General features: G+C 42.3%; 1 protein-coding gene across 4 annotated transcripts in view; it reads left to right on the top strand.

Moving 5' to 3' along the window:
- creb5b (cAMP responsive element binding protein 5b) overlaps window positions 1-17869 on the top strand; it is a 371769-nt gene that overhangs the window by 220991 nt on the left and 132909 nt on the right. For all 4 annotated transcript variants that reach the window (XR_010020734.1, XM_063069535.1, XM_063069537.1 and 1 more), the window contains one exon: window positions 9931-10017. Coding sequence is in view for 3 of the 4 variants with exons in the window: in XM_063069535.1 (XP_062925605.1) it covers window positions 9931-10017 (87 nt within the window). In the remaining variant the exon portion in view is untranslated. The remainder of the gene's footprint in view (window positions 1-9930; window positions 10018-17869) is intronic.

The raw sequence follows: 17869 nt of genomic DNA, 5'->3' as shown, positions 1-17869 counted from the left end.
CTTTTTGCCTATCACCTGTCCAGCTCTTGGCTCCATCCCTCCCCCTCCTGTCTTCTCCTATCATTTCAGATCTCCCCTCTCCTCCCGCTTTCAAATCTCTTACTAACTCTTCTTTCAGTTAGTCCTGACAAAGGGTCTCGGCCCGAAATATCGACTGTACCTCTTCCTAGAGATGCTGCCTGGCCTGCTGTGTTCACCAGCAACTTTTATGTGTGTTGCTTGAAATTCCAGCATCTGCAGATTTCCTCGTGTTTGCGCTCTTATACAGTAATTTTGCTTAAAGGCGAGGGGTAGAATAATGTTGGAACATTCCGCCTTAACAGGTGAACTACTTCTGAGGAAAGTTTAACTTTATCTCTGGGCTTTGTAACATGTTTTGTTTTACTGCATTAATAATGTACTATAAGATATGATAATGGGCTGTACTTGCTTGTTATTGATAAGAAATAATACTCATATGAAAATATTGAGGGTTCTTGAAACGATTTTAGTTGGAAAAATGTAAATGATTCTTAAAGCTGTTACTGTTACGCTCATGAAGAGTGTTGGCCTGAAACGTTGACTATTTATTCCCCTCCACAGATGTTGCCTCACTTTCTGAGTTTCTCCAGCGTTTTGTGTGTGTTACTGCTCTGCTGCAGTTTTAAGATGATTTTCTCCAGATCCTCATTGACATGCTTGTAAGAACTGGCCCCTTGCCTACAACGTTGAACTAAGAAGACAGGCCTGAGTGATTGTAGCATATTTAATTAAACTTATTTCAAGTTGCAGAATCAGCTTTCCTGTCACACCAAAATGGCATGCCACTTGGTGTAATCTTTGTGTCTCACTGGACATGCTTGGTGGTTTCCCGTCAGATTCAGAATCAGTATCAGCTTGATTATCATTGTCTTGTATGATGTAAAATTTGTGGTTTTGCGGCAGCAGTACATTATAAAGATATAAAGTATTACTATAAATTACAAAGCAGATCGCACAGAAGCAAAGAGAATAGTGAGGTAGTGTTCACGGACCGTTCAATAATCTGATGGCAAGGGGTAAAAACTGTTCCTGAATCGCTGGGTGTGGTTCTTCATGCTCCTGTAACTCTTCCCCAGTGGTAGCAATGAGAAGAGGGCCTGATCCAAAATGTGGTGGTCCTTGATAGGTGCTGGTGGTCTTTGAATCACGGCCTGTTGAAGATGTCCTCAATAGTAGGGAAGATTGTGCCCACGATGGAGCTGGCTGAGTGAACAACACTGCAGCCTCTTGCGATGTTATGCACTGGAGGCTACATGCCAGGCTTCAATGCAACCAGCCACAATGCTTTTGATCAGACACTGATAAAAATTTGCAAGGCTCTTCGGTGGCATACGAAATCTCCTCCAACTCCAAATTAAATAGAGCCCTTGGAATGCCTTCTTCATGATTGTATCAGTGTTGGGCTCTGGACAGATCCTCTGAAATGTTGTGTATTTAATATTTCGGTAATATTTTAGTAATCTTGTTTATATATTATTTGATTCGGCATTCCAGCTTGTTTAAATAATTCATTATAGGTTGAAGGAATAAATACAGGAATTGCATTCGCCATCATGCTACCAAGTGATATGTGCCCGCTTTGCTTAAAGTAAAGTTGAAGTTAGACCTGCATTTTTGGACTCCCATGTCTTTCCTTGAATTAATTTAATGTTCTGAAGTTACAAAACATAACAATATTCAGGAACTTAAAGCTGCTCACTCTTTCCACTGCTTCATGAGGATCAGTGTGTGTTCTCCCAACTCCTCCATCCTGAAGTTCACAGTCAGATCCTCGGTCTTGCTGATGCGGAGGGTGGGGTTGTTGTTGCAACACCAATCTATCTCACTCCTGTACGCTGCCTCATTGCTGTCTGCGATTTTACCAACAACAGCCATTCCATCTAGAGTGCAGGACCTAATTTGCAGGAGTTGAATTCGGCCCACTGAGTTTCCTCCGCCATTCCATCATGGCTGATTTATTATCCCTCTCCACCCCATTATCATGCATTCGCCCCATAACTTGATAATAGATGTTTTTTTGAGCTGTACCTAGCCATACAGTCATCACTGTAGAGAGAGCAGAGCATGGACTATGGTTAATGTCTGGGACATGATAGGCTGAGAAAATGATTTTGATTTAGAAAGAACCCCTCTGCAGTTATGAATCAGAAAGACTCTTATGATTAGTATCAGCCAGTTAATAATAATAATAATAATAAGTAATTTATTAATCCCAACAGGGAAATTCTTTCGTCACAGCAGCAACATTTAAAAACACACTTCACAGTGTGCAGACTTAACTAATAATAAAGTGACATACATAAAAGGTGCTGGTGAACGCAGCAGGCCAGGCAGCATCTCTAGGAAGAGGTACAGTCGACGTTTCGGGCCGAGACCCTTCGTCAGGACTAACTGAAAGAAGAGCTAGTAAGAGATTTGAAAGTGGGAGGGGGAGGGGGAGATCCAAAATGATAGGCGAAGACAGGAGGGGGAGGGATGGAGCCAAGAGCTGGACAGGTGATTGGCAAAAGGGATATGAGAGGATCATGGGACAGGAGGCCCAGGGAGAAGGAAAAGGGGGAGGGGGAGGAAACCAGAGGATGGGCAAGGGATGTAGTGAGAGGGACAAAGGGAGAAAAAGGAGAGAGAGAAAAAGAATGTGTATGTATAAATAAATAACGGATGGGGTACGAGGGGGAGATGGGGCATTAGTGGAAGTTAGAGAAGTCAATGTTCATGCCATCAGGTTGGAGGCTACCCAGACGGAATATAAGGTGTTGTTCTTCCAACCTGAGTGTGGCTTCATCTTTACAGTAGAGGAGGCCGTGGAGAGACATATCAGAATGGGAACGGGACGTGGAATTAAAATGTGTGGCCACTGGGAGATCCTGCTTTCTCTGGTGGACAGAGCGTAGGTGTTCAGCGAAAGGATCTCACAGTCTGCGTCAGGTCTCGCCAATATATAGAAGGCCGCATCGGGAGCACCGGACGCAGTATATCACCCCAGCTGACTCACAGGTGAAGTGTCGCTTCACCTGGAAGGACTGTCTGGGGCCCTGAATGGTGGTGAGGGAGGAAGTGTAAGGGCATGTGTAGCACTTGTTCTGCTTACAAGGATAAGTGCCAGGAGGGAGATCGATGGGGAGGGATGTGGGGGACGAATGGACAAGGGAGTCGCGTAGGGAGTGATCCCTGCAGAAAGCAGTGGGGGGGGAGGGAAAGATGTGCTTAGTGGTGGGATCCTGTTGGAGGTGGCAGAAGTTACGGAGAATAATATGTTGGACCCGGAGGCTGGTGGGGTGGTAGGTGAGGACAAGGGGAACCCTATTCCTAGTGGGGTGGCGGGAGGATAGAGTGAGAGCAGATGTACGTGAAATGGGGGAGATGTGTTTGAGAGCAGATTTGATGGTGGAGGAAAGGAAGCCCCTTTCTTTAAAAAAGGAAGACATCTCCTTCATCCTGGAATGAAAAGCCTCATCCTGAGAACAGATGCGGCAGAGACGGAGGAATTGCGAGAAGGGGATAGCATTTTTGCAAGAAACAGGGTGAGAAGAGGTATAGTCCAGATAGCTGTGAGAGTCAGTAGGCTTATAGTAGATGTTAGTAGATAAGCTGTCTCCAGAAAGATCTAGAAAGGGGAGGGAGGTGTCGGAAATGGACCAGGTAACCTCCAACCTGATGGCATGTTGATATGTCCATCCACGGCCTCCTCTACTGTAAAAATGAAGCCACACTCAGGTTGGAGGAACAACACCTTATATTCCGTCTGGGCAGCCTCCAACCTGATGGCATGAACATTTACTTCTCAAACTTCCACTAATGCCCCACCTTCCCCTCGTGCCCAATCTATTATTTATTTATTTATTTATATACACACATTTTTTTCTCTCTGTCTCCTTTTTCTCCCTCTGTCCTTCTGACTATACCCCTTGCCCATCCTCTGGTTTTTCCCCCCTCCCCCTTTTCCTTCTCCCTGGGCCTCCTGTCCCAAGATCCTCTCATATCCCCTTTGCCAATCACCTGTCCAGCTCTTGGCTCCATCCCTCCCCCTCCTGTCCTCTCCTATCATTTTGGATCTCCCCCTCCCCCTCCCACTTTCAAATCTCTTACTAGCTCTTCCTTCAGTTAGTCCTGACGAAGGGCCTCGGCCTGAAACATCGACTGTACCTCTTCCTAGAGATGCTGCCTGGCCTACTGCGTTCACCAGCAACTTTTGTGTGTGTTGCTTGAAATTCCAGCATTTGCAGATTTCCTCGTGTTTGTGTAATAATAAAGTGTATGTCTCTGTATGCTCAGATGATCTTGAAGCCGGGTAGGTAGCACTATGCTCTGCGAAATGCGCATGTAGCCGGGTCTCAGTTATGCACAAAAACACTGCTCTCCCAGTATTTCTTCTGGGTCTTAATCAGTGCACCAAGCTTGTCTATCTTATTTCTCAAGGACCTCACGTTTCCCATGATGATCTGGAGGATAGAAGGTGTATATTTCCTCCTCTTAACCCTAACCTTCGCTCCAGCCCAGTAGCCTTGGCGTCGCCTCCCAGGCCCACGCGGGATCTTGAGCCACACCCCGGCAGTAGCGACGGTTTTCATAGCTCAATCAGCTCGTTTCTGGAATAAGCACAACCTTCACTCCAAGCACAAGGTAGCTATCACAAATCGTCCCGGCACAAAAAAATGCAAAATGACATACAAGAAAACATAAAAATAACATTAAGTAATATGAAAAATGACAAAACACAGCAACAAACTGCCACTAGCATGATATCATCTTGCAAATAAGCTGATGACCATGAGCTCATCATTCTTTAATCTCAGTCCACGGTCCCCAATTTGTAACTGCATACTGGAAATTAAACAAGCAGGATGCTGAAAGAACTTAACCTGTCAGGCAGTGTCTCTGGAGGGTTCCCTCGTTTGTTCGTATGACAAAGGCAATCATCTTTTCATGACCATGATTGTTTTAGGCAAATTTTTTTGCAGAAGTGGTTTACATTGCCTTCGTCTAGGTAGTGTCATTACAAGACAGGTGACTCCAGCCATTGTCAATACTCTTCAAAGATTGTCTGCCTGACGCCAGTGATCGCATAACCAGGATTTGTGATATGCATCTGCTGCTCATAGGACCATCCACCACCTGCTCCCATGGCTTAATGTGACCCTGATCGGGGGACTAAGCAGGTGCTACACCTTGCCCAAGGGTGACCTGCAGGCTAGCAGAGGGAAGGGGCACCTCACACCTCCTTTGGTCGAGATGTATCTTGCCACTAGATAATACTAGTGAGGGAAGGGAATGTTGGGCAAATGGAACCAGGTAATCTTCAAGAAAAAAAATCATGATATCCAAATTGTGGAATCAGAACAACATTTGGGGCCCTCTGTTATTCGTGGTCAAACATGGATGTTGCGTCCCAGATGTCTACTTGATACGCAGGCCAAGGCAGTACAAAATGGAGAATGAGCTATTGCCCATGTAGCAGGCTGCCCCTCTCCACACAGCTGATGAACACAAAGAATGGCAGAGACCTTGGTACCAGCAGCATCAAAGGAGTTGCCGGTCAGTGTTTGAACTCAATGTAGGACTGCCTTAGGGACTCCAGCTCCGGATTTTTCCCTGGGGGTTTTCTCCAGAAGCCTTCCCCATGAGTGAGTATAACCGCAAGGAAGTGGAGGTTTGAGATCAGAGTTTTCCTTCTCCCAAGTGAGCTGCCAACCATAGCTGATGAGTCCCATCTGCCCAAAGCAACTGGTTTTAAGATGCCAGTAACCCTCCTTTGCCCCTTCTCCTGTCAGTAGAAATGGTTCTACCAGGCTTAATAGCTACACGTGAAGGCCAGGAGCTGGACTTAGTTGTCAGAGGCTATTTGAGGCGCACGCCATTGGGAGCATTTAATAGGTAGTGGGAGCTTATCACCACTATCACCCCTGGCTATGATAACCTTAAGCAACTGAACAACATTAAAAAGAATTAATTAACTACAGGGAAATATAATACAATAGGTAACTGGGGGAAGGCATGGTAGTGTAGCAGTTATTGCATCACTTTACAGCCCTTGCTGTAAGATAGGGGTTCGATTCCCAATGCTGCCTGTAAGGAGTATGTATGTGAATAAGGAGAAATCAGCAGTAGCAGAACACTGCATTTGCTATGGCCGTAGGATTGACTTTAATGGCGTAAAACTACTGTGCTGTACCAATGGCTTTTGGGAACGCCTGGTAAAGGAAACCATTGAAACAAAACTAGGGGAAAAGAATTTTAACAAAGATGAAGGTCTCACTCTAAGTAAGAACTGGAATTTGTTATCAAGGTGGGAGAGCCGAAACCTGATTGGATGATGAGGGATGGACTATGGAGGTATAAATACCAGTGGACTAGATGTGTCTTGGCATCATCCCTGAAGAAGATGGCAGAGTTTGTCATCGAAACGTTGGTTATAATCAATACCTGTAACCAGCTGGAAGCCCGAGAAGTATTTATTCAAGTTTGTATGTTCTTCCCATGAAAGCGTCGGTTTCTTCCAGGTGCTCTAGTTCCACATTTCAAATTCCAAAGATGTACAATTAAGCTTAGAGAGTTTTGGTCCCGCTATGTTGGCACCGGAAGCATGGCGACATAGAGCATAGAAAATCTACAACACAGTACAGGCCCTTCAGCCCACAATGCTGTGCCGAACATGCACTTTAGAAATTACCGAGGGTTACCCATAGCCCTCTATTTTTCTAAGCTCCATGTACCTATCCAAGGGTCTCTTAAAAGACCCTATTCTTTCCACCTCCACCACCGTCACCGGCAACCCATTCCACGCACTCACCACTGTCTACGTAAAAAAACTTACCCCTGACATCTCCTCCATACCTACTTCCAAACACCTTAAAACTGTGCCCTCTCGTGTTAGCCATTTCAGCCCTGGGAAAAAAGCCTCTGACTATCCACAGGATCAATGCCTCTCATCATCTTATACAGTGACATAAGTGGGCTGCCCCCAGCGTATTCTCACTGACTTGATTTGACACTAATGATACATTTCACTGTATGGTTCAATGTATGTGTGACAAATAAAGATAATCTTTAATCTGATGTTGTTTGGGTCTTGACAAGATTACAACCTCATTTCTCTTGATGATGACATTGTAACCATGGAGGAAAGCCCAGAGTTAGAGGTATTGGTAGAGGATTCTACCGTAATGCTAGATGGTTTGGAGTTTGAGCCACATAGGTTGAACTTATGGTATATACAATGGTGCAATTCTAAACGGGAGATTCTGCAGATGCTGGAAATCCAGAGTAGTACACACAAAATACAGGAGGAATTCAGCAGATTGGGCAGCAGCTATGGAAAGGAATAAAAAGTTGACTTTTCTGGCTGAGATCTTTCATCCGTTCTGATGAAGTGATGAAGACTCTTTATTGCTGACTTCCTCCAGCAAGGTGCAATTTTAATTTTGCATTACAGACTGCTAATTAGCTGAAAAGGCTGGTTTTCAGATGTGTTTAAAAAGATGTGCAAGAGCAACAAATCAGTAATATTATTTTACATTTTGCCAATCTCTCCCTTCTTTTTCCTGAAGGTACTGACTGTTGAAGATGTATATGTCAGTCTGTGGTGGGACCTGGCTAACATGGGCCTTATTTATGTTTGAGTTACGACAGCAAGTGTCAAGCTTTTCATCCAACAGACCACACAAACACGTTTGATCCAGTTCTGATTCAACGTCTACACATTCGCTTGGATTAGCTCTCCTTGGAATGAAAGAGCTTAACCAATTTTCCTCCCTCTGTGAGAGACATTGAGGCACGTTAAAGCACTTTCTCCTACTCCATCAGCCAAAAGCAGACGTTTTTTGTCAAGTGAGACAGTTAGTGAACTTCAAAATACTCCCATCTTTCTTTAAGCCAATAATGAAGTGTAGTTTAGAATACAGCTTTCATGATTAAAACAGGTGGAATAATTCTCAAATTATGAAACTTGCAAAAGTAATGCTTGATTTTTCAGTAATAATTATTGATTGTTTATAAAAATGTTAAGTAAGAGGAGCAGAGGTAGGTCTCCCAGCCCTTTGAGTAACTCCGCCATTCATCATTCATCTTCTACCTCTGGCAATTGCCAGCTCTGTGCCCAGATCCCTCCATTCCATTAATGCCCAGAATTCCATCAACCTCTGTTTTGAATGAGCACAATGACTGAGCTTCACAGATTTCTGAAATTCCAAAGGGATTCAAAATGTTCACCACATTCTGGGTGAAGACATTTCTGCTCATGTCTGTTCCCTTGTTCTTAAACTGCCCTCCCAGATCTGAGACACCTCAGTCGGGAATGTCTACACCAAAGTCTAGATATGTTTAAATGTGCCTTATTTGACCTGCTTGTTCATATTCAATGACAAGTATAACCCATGATTTTGTCTTCCAAATTGTGATTTTAGCAATTACAATCATTTTTGCATTTTGCATTTTATTTATGATTATTTTGTTGATCAACAAAATAATTTTGATGATTGTTTTGTTGATTATTTGAAAGACCAAGGAACTGATCATCGACTTCAGGTGGAGAAAACCAGAGGTCCATGAGTCAGTCCTCATCGGAGGGTCAAAGGTGGAGGGGGGCAGCAACTTTAAATTCTTCAGTGTTATTATTTTGGAGGACTAGTATGTAATTGCAATTATGAAGAAAGCAAAGCAGCACTTCTACTTCCTTAGAAGTTTGTGAAGATTCAGCATGACCTCTAAAACTTTGACAAACTTCTGTAGATGTTTAATGGAGAATACATTGACTGGCTGCATCACAGCCTGGAATGGAAATATCAATGCCCTTGAAAATCCTACCAAAGTAGTGGATGTGGCCCTGTCCACTATTGAACTCATCTACACAAAATGTTGTTGCAGGAAAACAGCATCCATCATCAGGACCCCCACTGTCCAGGACATGCTGTCTTCTCATTGCTGCCATCAGGAGGAAGTTACAGCAGACTCACACCTCTAGGTTCAGGAACAGTTATAACCTATTAAGCTTTTGAACCAAAGGGGATAACTTCACACAACTTCACTTAACTCATCATTGAACTGTTCCTGCAACCATTGAATCACTTTCTAAGACAATTCATTTCATGTTCTGATATTTCTTCTTTATTATTTCTATAATAATATAAATTATTATACAGCTATGTAAGACCTTGGTTAAACCCCACTTGGAGTACTGTGTTCAGTTCTGGTCACCTCACTACAGGAAGAATGTGGATGCTATAGAGAGAGTACAGAGGAGATTTACAAAGATGTTGCCTGGATTGGGGAGCATGCCTTATGAGAATAGATTGAGTGAACTTGGTCTTTTCTCCTTGGAGCGACGGAGGATGAGGTGACCTGATAGAGAGTTCATAAGATGATGAGAGGCATTGATCATATGGATGGCCAGAGGCTTTTTCCCAGGATTGAAATGGCTAACATGAGGGGACATAGTTTTAAGGTGCTTGGAAGTAGGTACAAAGGGGACGTCAGGGGTAAGTTTTTCACACACAGAGTGATGGGTGAGTAGAATGCACTGCCAGCAAAGGTGGTAGAGGTGGATACAAGAGGGTCTTTTAAGAGACTTTTAGCTCGGTACATGGAGTTTAGAAAAATAGAGGGCTATGCGGTAGGGAAATTCTAGGCAGTTTCTAGAGTATGTACATGGTCGACATAACATTGTGGGCCAAAGGGCCTGTAATGTGCTGCAGATTTCTGTGTTCTGTGTACAGTTTGTGGTCTTTTGCACTCTAGTTGAACGTCCAAGTTGATGCAGTCTTTCATTAATTCTATTACGAGTATCCCTGCAAGACAATGAATCTCAGAGTTGTATCTGGTGACATATGTATATTTTGATAATAAATTTACTTTGAAATTTGAACTTTGAATTTTTTTAACTTACTCTGAGATATTTTCCCTTCTTTTTTAAAGATGGACAGGCAATTATCGATGAGTTCTAATATCATGGGGATACCTGGACCCCCTCAAGTTCACCAAATGCACTCAGAAGCCAAAATGGTAAGAAACATAAAATTACGTTCGATCTGTGAATGTGAATATGTGTGGAAGGATGGAGGGTTCACCTGGAATTTTGCTCAGCCATGTGCAGTAGTTTTAAATACAGATAAAGATGCAATTAATTATTTGTGGTGTGCTTTTAAAAACTGAATTTAGTTGCATAAAGTGTGTATTAGCCAGGATCTATTGAATAATTTGTCTACTGCAAGCTTGGGTGTCCATGGTTTTTCTTTAATTATAATAATAGTGTATGTCTTGCAGTGTTCTGAGAGACTGTTTTCAGGAATTAAAAAAAAATACCAGCTGCGTCCAAAAATAAATGCTATGTTTCATTGTTTGCAAGAATATCTGATATGATTGTTCAGCATATTACTGTCCAGTATTTGCTTTTAAAATATATTTATTGAGTATGTTAATTTGTGATCCCTTGTGCTTACATATCTTTGGGTTTTTGAATGTATTGTAAATTGTAAAAAAAAACTTGAACGTTGATTGTGGACTTGAAGCCAATCCAGATATGAAAGTATTTATGTTGAAACATGTGTTTACTAATATATGGTACAAAATAGAGTAAGGATATCATTGTTTATGTACACTCAGAGGCCACTTTATTAGGTACACCTGTACATCCGCTCGTTAATGCAAATATATAATCAGCCAATCATCTAGCAGCAACAGAATAAAAGCATGCAGACATGGTCAAGAGATTCAGTTGTTCAGAACAGACATCAGAATGGGCATGAAATGCAATCTAAGTGACTTTGACTGTGGAATGATTGTTGGTGGCAGATGGGGTGGTTTAAGTATCTCAGAAACTGCTGAGATTTTCACGCACATCAGTCTTTAAAGTTTAGAGAATGGAGCGAAAAACATCTAGCAAGTGGCAGTTCTGCAGGTGAAGATGCCTTGTTGATGAGAGAGGTCAGAGGAGAGAGGCCAGACTGGTTCAAGCTGACAAGAAAGTGATAGTAACTCAAATAACCACACGTTACAACAGTGGTCTGCAGAAAAGTGTCTCTGTACACACCCCACATGTTGAACCTTGAAGTGGACGGGCTACAGTAGCAGAAGACCATGAACATACACTCAGTGGTGACTATTCAGTATTAACTAGTCCAATGTTTTTTTATGCTCTGTCTTACAGTTCCAAACAGAGCTTTCACTTACATACATGATGTAAGTGTTCTTAATCACATTTACTGTAGGTAACTTGGTGTAAACAATGTTAGTTTGTTACTGGAGACACAATCTGGTATCTAAAAGTGGCAGTAAACGTCTTTGAGGAATTGTTCTCAATATTTTCTGCAACTGGGTGCCATGTCTTTATAGATGTAAATGAAACTATACCGGGAAGGCAGGTCCAGCTGGACTTAAAGGCGGATACCATTGTCTTACTTTGTTTCATCTACAGACCGACGACTGTCCAGTTTTGCAGGGTGACTGGGTGGAAAGACTTGTGGTAGTCGTGGAGTTATAGAATGCAACAGCACAGAAATAGGCCATTCAGCCCATCTAGTCCATGCCAAACTATTATTCTACAAGTCCCATTCGCCTGCACCTGGACCATATCCCTCCATACTCTCCCATCCATTATTCAAAAATATTAAAATCAAATGTTTTAAATGTTGTATCCATCACTTTTGCTGGCAGTTGTGATAACTTTACTCGCCTCAACTCTGAACTGATTCCAGTCCTGCCGAAGGGTTTTGGACCAAAACGTTGACTGTACTCCTTTCCTAGATGCTGCCTGGCCTGTTGAGTTCCTCCAGCATTTTGTGTGTGTGTTGCTCAGATTTCCAGCATCTGCAGATCTTCTCTTGTTTGTCCACAACTTATAGACTCACTTTCAAGGACTCTACAACTTGTGTTCTCAGCATTATTTATTTATTTATTTGATTACCCAATTCTTCGTCTTTTGCACACAAGTTGTTTTTTCCATTGATTCTACTGTATTTCTCTTTTCTATTGTGAACATCTGCAAGAGGATGAATCTCAAGTTAGTATATGGTGACATATATGTATTTTGATAATAAATTTACTTTGAATTTTTAGCTCAGAATCAGGTTTATTATCATCGGCATGTGTTGTGAAATTTGTTAACTTAGTAAAAGCAGTTCAATGCAATACATAATATAGAAGAAGAAGAAGAAAAAAAGAAGTAAATCAATTTCAGTATATGTATATTGAATAGATTTTAAATTGTGCAAAAAACTCAAATAATATATATTGAAAAAATGAAGTAGTGTTCAAGGGTTCAATGTCCATTTAGGAATCAGATGGCAGAGGGGAAGCAGCTGTTCCTGAATCGCTGAGTGTGTGCCTTCAGGCTTCTGTACCTCCTACCTGATGGTAACAGTGAGAAAAGGGCATGCCCTGGGTGCTGAAGGTCCTTGATAATGGATGCTGCCTTTCTGAGACACTGCTCCTGGAAGACGTCCTGGGTACTTTGTAGGCTAGTACCCAAGATGGAGCCGACTAAATTTTACAACCCTCTGCAGCTTCTTTTGGTCCTGTGCAGTACCAACCCCTGTCTCCTGCACCCGCCCCCCCCCCGCCGTCAGAATGCTCACCACAGTACATCTATAGAAGTTTTTGAGTGTATTTGTTGAAATACCAAATCTCTTCAGACTCCTAATGAAGTATAGATGCTGTCTTACCTTATTTATAGCTGCATCGATATGTTGGGACCAGGTTAGGTCCTCAGAGATCTTGACACCCAGGAACTTGAAACTGCTCACTCTCTCCACTTCTGATCTCTCTATGAGGATTGGTATGTGTTCCTTCATCTTATTCTTCCTGAAGTCCACAATCAGCTCTCTCGTCTTACTGACATTCAGTGCCAGTTCGTTGCTGTGACACCACTCCACTAGTTAGCACAACTCGCTGCTGTACACCCTCTTGCCTCCATCTGAGATTCTACCAACGATGCTCCTTCCACATTCTGACAACACTCGAAGTGAAGAAGTTCTCCCTCATTTTTCCCTTAATACTTCACCTTTCACCATTAACCTGTGACCTCTAGTTCAACCTCAGTAGAAAAGGCCTGCTTGCATTTACCCTATCTAGTCGGTCAAAGCTGGGGAGAATGGAGTAATGGTCACCAGCAGAGTCAAATGGGGTGGGAGGTAGGAAGAATACTGACTGAGAATGCAGGACAGTGGATCAGGGTGGAAGGGCAGTCATGCCGGCAGTCAGGATGAGAGAACTAGGAAATGTCACAGAGCAGAAAGAATGGGAGGAGGGGTTTGATCACTGGCCATTTGGGATGGAGATGGGATCAGCCCAACATGTCAGCTTGGCAGGAAGGAGTCAATCACTCAGCAGATTTGCTTGGCATGAAAACACCTACAGGCCCTTCTCTCCACAATGCTGTGCCTATCTTTGAACCTATCTAACCCTTCTCTCCTACATAACCCTCCGATTTTCTATCATCCATGTGACCATCCAAGAATTTCGTAAATGCTCCTAATGCAGGGTTCCCAACCTGGAGTCCACGAACCCCTTGCTTATTGGTACTGATCCTTGGCATGAAAAAGTTGGGAACCCCTGCCCGAATGCTTCTTCCTCTACCACCACCCTTGGCAGGGCATTGTGCGCACCCGCCACCTGTAATGAATTGGCAGCATAGTTTAAGTTATAACAAGAAATAGGAGGAGATAGAGGCCATTTTGCCCTTCTTTTCCACTCTGCCGTTTATGGCTGATCTTCAGTGCCATTTTTCTCCAGTATTCCGAAGTCCTTTGGTTCCCCTAATCCATGCTGTATCACCAAATAAATAAACAATGAAATAAAAGCCAACGCGCTGTTTGTACTCCAACTGTTCACTGAAGCTGTGAGTTACCTGAAGCTGTCAGTGATGTGAGCACAACACCACCAAATCCCTTTTTTTAAAAAAAAAGTAAAGGTTACCTAATCTGTCACCATTTAGAAAATATTCAGCTACTGTGTGTTGAGAACTAAAAGTAAATGACTTCATATTTTTCCATGTTACGTTCTGTCTGCCATGATCTCACTCCAAAGTGGATAACTTCACTTTTTTCCAAATAATATTGCATTTGTCTTATTATTGCCCACTCACAGGGTTTATATCCTCCTGGAGTCTCTTTATATCTTCTTGAAGTCTCTTTACATCCTGTCCTCTACCCATAATCTTCCTGTCATCAGCAAATTTGGAAGTTAAACATTTGGTTCCCCTCAGCCAAATCATTACTGCAGCTTGTGAATAACTGGGATCCAAGCACCGAATTCTGTGTTAGTTTGTTAGCTACAGTCTACAACCCAAAAATAAATGTTTATCGGCTCTGCTTTCTTTCTGATAACCAATTCCCCATCTGTGTCAGTATAAGCCTCACAATTTTTTGTGCACTAACTGTCTTGAAAGTACCCCATTAAAGACTTAATTGGAAGTCTTCTGAAGATCTAAATATACATCCATCATCCATCGATTTCCCCTTATCTGTTCTACCAGTCACAGCCTCAAAAGTCTCCAGCAGATGACTTAAACATGATATTTTTCCAATGAGTTCACACTGACCTCTGCTCAATCATGTTATTCTTTACCATGTATTCTGCTATGACGTCCTTCATTACAAATTCCAAGATTTTTCCTGCTACAGATGGGAGGCTGATAAGTCAGTAGTTTCCAGTTTTATCTCCCTCTCCTTTCTTTAATAATGAAGTCACATTTGCTACTCTCTGACATGCAGGAACCATTCCAGAATCTATAGAAATGTGGAAGTGTGTGAAGTTACTATTACTAGGGAGGAGATTATTGGGCAACTGAAAGGTCTGGAGGTAGGTAAGTCATCTAGACTAGATGGCATACACCCCAGGGTTCTGAAAGTGATAGCTGAAGAGATTGTGAAGGCATTAGTAATGATCTTTCAAGAATCACTAGATTCTGGAATGGTTCCACAAGAATGGAAAATTGCAAATGTCACTCCATTCTTCAAGAAGGGATAGAGGCAGAAGAAAGGAAATTATAGGCTAGTTAGTACGACCTCAGTGGTTGGAAAGATGTTATAATTGATAGTTAAGGATGTGGTTTCGGGGTACATGGTACCATGATAAAATAGGCTGTAGTCTATTGACAAGGTGCCACACATGAAGCTGCTTAACAAGCTAAGAGCCCATGGTATTACAGGGAAGATGCTAGCATGGATAAAGCAGTGGCTGATTGTCAGGAGGCAAAGAATGGGAATAAAGGGAGTCTTTTCTGGTTGGCTGCCAATGACTCGTGGTGTTCCACAGGGGTCTGTGTTGGGATCAATTTGTTTATTTTATATGTTAATAATTTGGATGATGAAATTGATAGCTTTGCTGCGAAGTTTGTATATATTATGAAGTTAGGTGGAGGAGCAGGTAGTTTTGAGGAAGTATAGAGGTTACAGAAGGACTTAGACAGATTAGGAGAACGGGCAAAGAAATGGCAGATGGAATACAGTATCGGGAAGTGTGTAGTCATGCATTTTGGTAGAAGAAATGGAAAGGTTGAATATTTTCTAAATGGAGCAGAAGTGGAGAAAAAAATGAGGCACAAAGGGGACTTGGGAGTGCCTGTACAGGATTCCTAATTGGTTCATTTGCAGGTTGAGTCTGTGGTGAGGAAGGCAAATGTGATGTTAGCACTCATTTCAAGAGGACGAGAATATGAAAGCAAGGATGTAATGCTGAGACTTTATAAAACATTGGTGAGGTCTCACTAGGAGTATTATGAACATTTTGGGCCCCTTGTCTTAGAAAGGATATACTGAAACGAGAGAAGATTCAAAGGAGGTTCACAAAAATGTTTCCAGATTTGATCAGCTTGTCATATGAAGAACATTTGATGGCACTGGGCCTGTATTCACTAGAAGTCTGAAGAGTGATGGGTGACCTCCTTGAAACCTATCGAATGGGCAAGGCCTTGATAAAGTGAATGTGGAGAGGACGTTCCTATGGTGGGAGAGTCTAAGACTAAAGGGTACAGCCTCAGAATACAGGGGCATCCTTTTAGAATGGAGGTGAGGAGGAATTTCTTTGGCCAGAGAATGGTGAATCTGTGGAATTCTTTGCCACAAGCAGCTGTGGCGGCCAAGTCCATATGTGTGTTTATGCAGAGGTTGATAGATTCTTAATTGGTCAGGGCATGAAGGAATATGGGGAGAAGGCAGGAGATTGGGGCTGAGAGGGAAAATAGATCAACCATGATGAAATGGTGGAGCAGACTCGAAGGGCCAAGTGGCCTAATTCTGCTGCTATGTCTTATGATCTTGTGGAAAGAAGGTAACTGCTGCCTCCATTATCTTTATCATAGTGAAACTGTGGAATTTATTGCCACAAATGGATGTGGATGACAAGTCACTGGGTATATTTAAAGTGCTTCTTGATTAGTAAGGGCATCGAAGGTTACAGGAAGGTTGGAGAATTGGGTTGAGTCGGATAACAGATCAGCTGTAATTAAATGGCAGAACAGATTCAATAGGCTGAATGGCACATGTCTTATGGTCTTATGATTTATTCAAACTCTATAAATGTTATTCACCATGTACTTGAGCTATATTAGCTTTCAATCTCACCAGCTTCTGTTTTATACTTCCACAAATATTAATTTCTTTAAGCTGCTCATTATTGTTGGACTCTTGGTTCTTAAATATTACTTGCAGCTTTCTTGTTTTTTTTTCCTGAGGAAATACACACCATTTTCTCCAATTTTTTTTTGCATCCCATTATAAACTTCCCTGTTCTTGTAAAAGACTACATTTATCATCACTAACCTTTTCCTTTTTACACAGCTAAACAAGATCCTATGGCCAATTGTTATATTTCTTGCTTTTTTTCTTATATTCTGTCTTTTGGATTATAAACATAGAACAGTACAGCACAGTACAGGCCCTTTGTCCCACAATGTTGTGCTAACATTTTAATCTATTCTAAGATCAATCTTCTTCACTCCTACATAGCTCTCCATTTTCCAACATCCATGTTCCTATTTAAGAGTTTCTTAAATGTCCCTAATGTATCTGCCTCTACCAGCACCCCTGGCAGTGCATTCCAGCCACCACTCTGTTTAACACAAACACAGACCACCCGGACAACACAAATACCTATGTCAGGATGCTGTTCATCTACTATAGCTCAGCATTTAATACCATCATTCCCACGATCCTGATTGAGAAGTTACAGAATCTGAGCCTCTGTACCTCCCTTTGCAATTGCAAGACCACAATCTGTGCGGATTAGTGATAACATCTCCTCCTCGCTGACGAACAACACTGGTGCACCTCAGGGGTGTGTGCTTAGCCCACTGCTCTGCTCTCTCTATACCCAGGACTGTGTGGCTAGGCATAGCTCAAATACCACCTATAAATTTCCTGATAATACAACCGTTGTTGGTAGAACCTCAGGTGGTGTCGAGAGGGCGTACAGGAGTGAGATATGCCAACGAGTGGAGTGGTGTCACAGCAACAACCTGGCACTCAACATCAGTAAGATAAAAGAACTGATTGTGGACTTCAGGAAGAATAAGATGAAGGAACACATACCAATCCTCATAGAGGGATCAGAAGTGGAGAGAGTGAGCAGCTTCAAGTTCCTGGGTGTCAAGATCTCTGAGGACCTAACCTGGAACTAACATATTGATGCAGTTATAAAGAAGGCAAGACAGCGACTATATTTCGTTAGGAGTTTAAAGAGATTTGGTATGTCAACAAATACACCCAAAAACTTCTATAGATGTACCATGGAGAGCATTCTGATGGGCTGCATCATTGTCTGGTATGGAGGGGCTACTGCTCAGGACCAGAAGAAGCTGCAGAGGGTTGTAAATTTAGTCGGCTCCATCTTTGTACCAGCCTACAAAGCACCCAGGACA

The sequence above is a fragment of the Mobula hypostoma genome, chromosome 17 (genome assembly GCF_963921235.1).
Source record: "Mobula hypostoma chromosome 17, sMobHyp1.1, whole genome shotgun sequence".
Taxonomy (NCBI): Eukaryota; Metazoa; Chordata; class Chondrichthyes; order Myliobatiformes; family Myliobatidae; genus Mobula; species Mobula hypostoma.
Note: the sequence above shows the minus strand (reverse complement) of the source record. Positions and strands in the feature narration are given on the sequence as shown.